Raw genomic sequence first — 7,391 nt, forward strand, 5'->3', positions numbered from 1 at the left:
AAGTTGTAGGAAAAGACATTTATTGTGAATTCTGAACCCTGGTTCCTCAATAGCTGTAAAGGAAAAAAAACATTCAACAGGATCAAAGAAAAGAAATAGCACACACAAAAGAAATGCATTTAAACCCATTTTATATTTTCTACTCTGACTCTTCTCTACCAGAAGAAATACTTTAAACAAGAGAAGAAAAACCTGGGCCCATACCAAACATAAAAAACATCCTAACTCTGGTCAATCTAATCAAATTTGTCTGAAGAATCTGGACACTGGAGGAACGCAGCAGGTTGGCGTCAATCTGAAGAAGAGTGCAGTACCAAATATTAAAACAAAAACATGTCGAATTAAGATGGCGTTTCCTGATTACACTTGTCTTCCCATTTCTGCTCTTATCTTATGCATGCGGTGAAAGCTTGCAGTCTGTCAACAAAAAACAGTCAAAGACAATCCCAGCGACGTCACTTAAACCCAAAACATACTGCATATATCATGCAACAGCCTTCCTTTTTATTTCAATAAGCCAAATATCAGAGAAGGGGATTGAGCCAATTTAAATGGGGTTTTGATGACCAATCAACCCTACTTTTACATTCAAAGCCAACCATCCACCATGCCGAGAACTGACAAGACATCAATTCAAGACTGTTTTATATGTTAGCATTAGCAAACTAAAACAAACAGTAACCAGAGAGCGAGCAGAGCCATCCTACAGTTATCTATCTTTAAGTAGATCTTTATTTTCTATGTGGAGGTTGAGAACTGAAAGAAGTTTGTTTTTTTTACAAGGAACACCTCATTTTCTGTACAGTGTTTCAGAGGTAAGCTTTTAGTTTCTCCCCAGTGTTTTACAGTCTCACTCTCTCCACATTTAAATGTTAGTCTCGGTCAAATCGAAGGAGAAGAGTGAGCCCTTGTTGACGGACACACAACCCACCCGACATCCCACCCCACCCCATCCCATCCCATCCCAGGTGTTTAGCGGATGGCTTTGACGGGACTCTTGAAGCTGGAGGCTGCCTGCAGCTGGAGCTGGTAAGCCATTGGGTGAATCTTAAAACCATAAAGCCTGAAAGAGGACAAAGACAACAACTATGATCAAACTGAACAACTGTAGACTTCATCTGAGAAAATCAGGAGGAAGGACAAACCTGGGCACAAACTGGTTGGCAGGCCTTTTTGGCCGGTACTCGGGATGCACCATAAAGAGCATGTGAGGGAAGCCGGTGCCAAAGTAAGCTCCGTCAGTGTGATGGTGCCTGGATGACTTCGGCGTGTACACATCCATACACTTGGGGCAGTAGAGCTTCACCATAGCCTCGCCGGGAATGTCAGAGAGGCCTGGAGAGGGCAAAAGATTCATTCCTTCAAGTTTCAGTGGAGCTCATGTGAACAATGGACTGCCTGAAGACCAGCGGCCTGTACCATAACGCCAGATTAGCTGGCTAGCCAGTTAAGTTTGCACCAATTCTGGGTTTTAGGTAGCATGAACGTAGCTTAGCTTATATGCTCCATAGTACCATGAGAACAAAGAGGGACTAAAATTGAGCTGACTTCATGTTACCTAAAACCCAAGATTGGGTCAAACCAAACAAACTGAACTGGCTGGCCAGCTAATGCTACAGGCTCCACTGTTTACACTCTTTCGTCAGATCACAAGTCTTCCACATTTACTCCTTGTGTTTTAATCCGCCTTTTGGCTTTTAACATGCAGTAACGGTTGTGCTCATGAAATAAATCAGCAAAGTAGGCGCTGTGAAATACAGTGTACAAGTTACATTATATTTGTGCTTAAATGCTAAAGTGAAGACATGGTGAAATTAAAAATAAAAAAACATTTATTTTTAAATAAAAAATACATTTAAAATAAATAAATAAATGACAAATTAAAAACAAGTACAGATTTTTGTGCCAATATTTTAAAATATGACTTGTTTTTAACTGTATATAAGGATAGACCTACATAAAACTTTTAAAGACAGAGCCTACAGTGCTCAATCAAATGATACATATTCTTTATTATTTTTATTAATATTAATGTGTCGTTTAAATGGTTATATTTAATCAACTAAATAATTGTATGTCAATATGCAACTACTGCAAATACTTTTACCTTATACATTTTTCTACTACATGAAAACTGGGTTGGTAAAATAACATGCACAAAACAGGCTGAGGCACTCACCAATAGGCAGCATTGGCTGATTCTCACAGTAAACACGAGGACAGTAGCCAAAGTCTCCCTGCTGATATTTCTCCAGCTCCAAGAGAAAACAGCACATCATGTCACAATACAATAACATCTTTCTTAAATGAAATGATTCAAAAAATTGAAAAGGAGATCATACCATCTGGGCAATGCCACGGTTAGTGAGGATATAGCGAGCATGAATCAGCCCATAGAGCATCTCAGCAGCCTGCTCAATCAGGTCACTCTGGTTAGGGTTATCCTCCAGCTCCTCATCTGATGAACACAAGAATCATCTCACTATTCACATGACACTGCTTTCCAACAAGAACAAGAAATATTTGGCAGGACTTGACGTCATCCATTGGCAATTGACTGAATGCTGGTTTAGCTATTGGCTAGTCTCATGTAAGTGACAGGTTGGGCCGTTAATGCGTTTAATTAAAGCTTAAGGTTGAATTATTTAAAAGAAATGCTGACCATAATGATGGCACAAAAGTGGGATTGTGTAGAAAAACTAAATGACTGACCAGGTTCCAGATCGAGGATCATGTCCAGAGCTTGTCTGTAATGGGGAACTTGCTCGTTGAGTCCTGTAAGATTAAACTTGTCCTGAATATAGTCCTCATCCACCTGTATAGAGGGGAAGAAAAAGAGCAAAGCACATTAGGAATGCATCAATGAAAATAAAACAATTGTTCAAAAAAACTAAACAAAAAAACTGATTTCTGCTTTATTTTTATATAAAAAGCAGTTTCAGAGAGTTTTTGATGCTGTTTTAGCTAGACAGACAGATGGTGGTTTGTTCTGTATATTTTATTCCACTTTAAGTGCTTCCCACAGATTTCAAATATACTTGCGGTGGTAGCCGGATTGAAACACCTTTTACCCAGAGCACAAAAATAGTTAACCATATGCGACAAACAAAACATAATTAGATTTTCACAATATTTTGATTTATTAAGGATCTGTTTTAAACTTTCTTTTCAATGGCTTAAAGTTTGTGGGAGTGTTGACAGTTCTCGCGCACACAGAACGAACAGTACAAAATGGGTCAAGGAGAGATTTTCCACTACTTAATCGCTTGCGGATGTTTGTTGATATTGGGCGGATACAAAAAAAGTGTAAAAGGAAGATGATGATGATGATAATAATAATAATAGTTAAAAAAAAAAAAAGTGTCACTAAATATACTTGAGCGGACGCTTGATATACCTGGGCAGCCTGCCCAAGTAAAGCCTATGCATGGGAAGCACTGAAAATTCATTCCTACAACATCGTTTCAGAATCAGCACAAAGGTGATGCTCATGTCTACTGGCAGGGCTCGAAATTAAACATTTTGCATGGTAGCACTGGTGCTCCCGACTTTAAAAAGCAAAAATTTAGTCGCACCCACCAATTATAAGCACTGTTACTACAAGTTTTAATGTTATATTAAGCGATTTACTGCAATTATATTAGCTGCAATATAAGTTGTATGTCGATAAATGCAAGCCACTTTGCGATGGTGTTCGTGGTGTTACATTTTACATATAGCGCCACCTGCACAGCTGACAGCATCCTAACGATTTAGTCATTTTCATAGCGAACTTTTAACACTGGAAGTCTTTTATCCACTCTTGGAAAAGAGTAAACGCTGGATTGACATTAACCACATGACCACTAATCAGACGTGTCTTTATTTGTAACTTTAGGTGTTTTCTAAAACTAAATCTGTCAGTGTTTTCTTTTTTTCATCTTCAGTGCTCTACATGTTCGCGATTGTAGCTCTCCCTGTCATCTAAAGAAAGCCATCGACCAAGTGATTGACAGCTGATATTAACCAATTTGTTCGCATTCAGTTCTAGAGCAGTGGGCCAATCAGAAGAGCTTGAGGGTGGGGCAAGCATTGTGCGCTTTATGGCAGCAAGTTGACTTAACAACTGTTTTAAACTATTCATGAGCGCTGCATTTGGCGTCTCAGGTGCTAAGATGCATTCTGCGCGAATGACTCCTAAATCTGCATGTGTGGTGAACATTTTGCAGTGAAAACCGGTCGCACGGCACCAATATTATGCAGTCACACAAATGCTCCTAAATATATTTGGAGGTCGCATGGATAAAATTTTGCCCGCATATGCGACCAAAACAGTCGCAATTTCGAGCCCTGAACGGTGATTTCAACTGCAGTTTATACCCAATCAATATTGAAAAGATGAAAGTACAAGTGTGCGAATATAAAACTAACTTTACCTCAATAACATCTCACATCATATGTAATCGCTTAATCAGTAAAACTGCATGTAAATGTGTCATCTACCTTAATTTAGTGTGTATTTCTAAGATATAAACTCGAAAGAATAGTTTTTTTGCCTAAACATTGACACAATTAGGAGCTTTTCTTTTTATTAACGCATTAGAAGTTAGGCATGGGCCAGTATAAGATTCTGACGATATGATTACCTTGGATAAAAACACAACGGTTTCATGGTATTCATGGTGCTCTAAAATATATCCTTTTTAAATGTCTGAGTAAAAAAAAATTAAAACTGTTTTCCCTGTAGAACACAATATATTTTAATTTGAGTAACATTTAAGTATTTTGGAGCAGTAAACATGTCAAGCTGAATAATTCAAAAGAATCATTGACTTCTGTCGACTCCTTTAGTTTCAAAAACACTGATTTCTTTACAATTTAAAACTGCATCTTTGGATATCTTTTCTGCTGGAGATACTTCCATCCTAAAAACCTTAAAAAAAACCCACTTACATATACCGTAGGATCGGTACAGCAGAAAATATTGAAAGTTTTAAAACCTTGACTTTTCCAAGCCATGGTATAACTTGAAAACAGTTATCGCACCATGCCTATTAAACGTAGCAGAATACATTGTACAAACTATACAGCAACTGGATGTAATAATCTAGGCTTTGCTGGATAATGGAACCATTTAACATTTTATTAATGTGCAAGTTCTTTCAGTAAAAAAGGTCATCAAACATGTTCAATAAACCACAAAACTGCAATTCTATCTTCATTATATGCCTGTATATGTCTTCAAACAAAAGGCACACACCGATTTTTTTTAACTGTGTATTATTACACACCTGCTTATTATACAACATAACAGAATAACTTACAAAGATGACAATACAAACCTCACAGAAGAATTCATTTCCCCGTAGACCACAAAACCAAGAAATCCACGACACTTCCTCTGAGCTACTCATGTTGGGAAACTAAAAAAAAGCAGATTAACAATTAGTCACTGTAAAAAGTAGCAGTCACTATTAATAATACAAGAAAGGGTCACTTTAATAGTAACATACGACAATTTTACTGAAAATAGGTTAATACTGCCCTGTTAATAAGTCTCGGGTAGCAAATTATATTGCGTTGCTAATACGTTTAAGATGAGTACATGTTTATAACAAACTGCATCGAGTCTAAACAGTTTTCACGTAAACAATTGACTGGACTGGTCTGACGCACGCTAGCATAGCCTGCTGGTCACATTTTAAGCCTCATGACGAATACAGTAAAATACATATGCACAATAGTTCCATCTAAGGCCGAAAAAACATTGTGATGTTTAACAGCCAGGCAAGAGTTTTAATAAGTGTTGATTTTCTGGTTTGTGTGCTCAGCTAATGCTAGGTGTGGTTAGCTTGCCGCTGCTTCAAACTAGGCCGCATCAAATTCGCCGACTGATCCACAATTATGTAAAACGGGGAGCGTCGTGATGTGTGAAATAAACTGCGAATTAAAATAAATAGATGCTAATTAACATAACGTCGAAATTACTTCACATCCCTGCTCATAATAGCGATAAAAGCGTTTACTGACGTTACCTCAAGGATCTCCCGGGGTCGATGTTAGCCGCAGCGACACAACTGTACGCTGATTGGAGGCTTCCGCTGTGCATCACGTGATCACAAGTCACCTCACTTCCGCTCACGTCGCTGATCTTGTAGGAGTTGTAGTTTCTGAGTTGTAGAGTCGTTCCTTTTCTATATTCACTTTTTGGTTTCCTTGCATTCGTTTTCGTGTAATATTCTATTGATGCGATCAATTACTTAGGTCAGAAAAACTGATATTTCAATGAAAGTAACTGACACGTGATCCGTAGCTGGCGGGCATGTCACTTTTATTCATTCATTCATTTGTCTTTTTGGCTTAACTTTAGTCCCTTTATTAATCAAGGCTTGCCACAGCGAAATGAACCGCCAACTTATCCAGCATATGTTTTACGCAGCAGATGCCCTTCCAACTGCTACCCAACTCTGGGAAACATCCATGCACACTCATTTACACTTGTACATTAAAGGCCAATTTTAGCTTAATTCAACTCACATTCTTCATCCTTTTTTTTTTTTTGACTTGTGGGAAAACCGGAGCACCCGGAGAAAACCCACTCGAAAACGGGGAGAACATGCAAACTCCACACAGAAATGTCAACTGACCCAGCCGGGCAGTGGTGTCCCTAGAAAATTTTCTTAGGGATGGCCAGAAGAGGCTGCACCAAATCTTGGGGTGCCACACAAAAAATAATGAATTCAGCAAAAAGTTATTCTTTTGTTTTTGGTAAATATATTAATGTGGTTTTAATTCATTTAACTAATTACTCTTGAAATATTGCAATTTATTCCTTGAAATATTTCAGCAAGTACATGTGCAAACCAAATAAAAATATATTTATTATTATTATTTAGATATTTAGTTTAAAAACACTCCTCATATAACATACTTTTCAGTTAATTTTACATACCTTTATCGTACAGCATACAGTATAAACCATGTCTAAAATTATTGAAGATTAATTAATAAATTAATACTACACACAAATGAACAAACTAAACAAAAAGCAATACTACACACACACAACACACACTAAACAGACGCTAATAATATAATTTATCCATATTCCTTTTTGAGCCACACTGTTATTGTCACAGCGACGCAGAAGGTAGCACTGTCGCCTCACAGCAAGAAGGTCGCTGGTTCGAGCCTCGGCTGGGTCAGTTGGCGTTTCTGTGTGGAGTTTGCATGTTCTCCCTGCGTTTGCGTGAGTTTCTTCTGGGTGCTCCAGTTTCCCCCACAGTCCAAAGACATGCATTACGGGTGAATTGGGTAAGCTAAATTGTCAGTAGTGTATGAGTGTGTGTGTGTGTGGATGTTACCCAGAGATTGATTGTGGCTGAAGGGCATCCGCTGCGTAAAAACCTGCT

At 38.1% G+C, this 7,391-nt stretch overlaps 1 protein-coding gene across 2 annotated transcripts; it reads right to left on the reverse strand.

Annotated features, from left to right (window-relative positions):
• Positions 1-3: 3 nt before the first annotated feature.
• Positions 4-6,062, reverse strand: csnk2b (casein kinase 2, beta polypeptide). Of its 2 annotated transcripts, none has more exons than XM_087293876.1 (7): positions 6,015-6,062; positions 5,322-5,402; positions 2,713-2,815; positions 2,343-2,458; positions 2,180-2,255; positions 1,146-1,335; positions 4-1,063 (listed from the first exon to the last, which is right to left on the reverse strand). In XM_087293876.1, the coding sequence occupies exons 2-7, from the start codon at positions 5,391-5,393 to the stop codon at positions 973-975; spliced, it is 648 nt and encodes a 215-aa protein (XP_087150002.1). In that variant the 5' UTR covers positions 5,394-5,402; positions 6,015-6,062; the 3' UTR covers positions 4-972.
• Positions 6,063-7,391: the final 1,329 nt, after the last annotated feature.

Source organism: Danio rerio, chromosome 19 (genome assembly GCF_052040795.2).
Source record: "Danio rerio strain M-AB ecotype USA chromosome 19, GRCz13ab, whole genome shotgun sequence".
Lineage (NCBI taxonomy): Eukaryota > Metazoa > Chordata > Actinopteri > Cypriniformes > Danionidae > Danio > Danio rerio.

Coding starts and splice junctions, on each gene's coding strand:
- csnk2b (XM_087293876.1), bottom strand. CDS start 5,393: ATGAGTAGCTCAGAGGAAGTGTCGTGGATTTCTTGGTTTTGTGGTCTA. Junction 2,256..2,342: donor ACCGTGGCATTGCCCAGATG/GTATGATCTCCT, acceptor TTTCTCTTGGAG/CTGGAGAAATATCAGCAGGG. Junction 1,064..1,145: donor GCCAACCAGTTTGTGCCCAG/GTTTGTCCTTCC, acceptor GTCCTCTTTCAG/GCTTTATGGTTTTAAGATTC.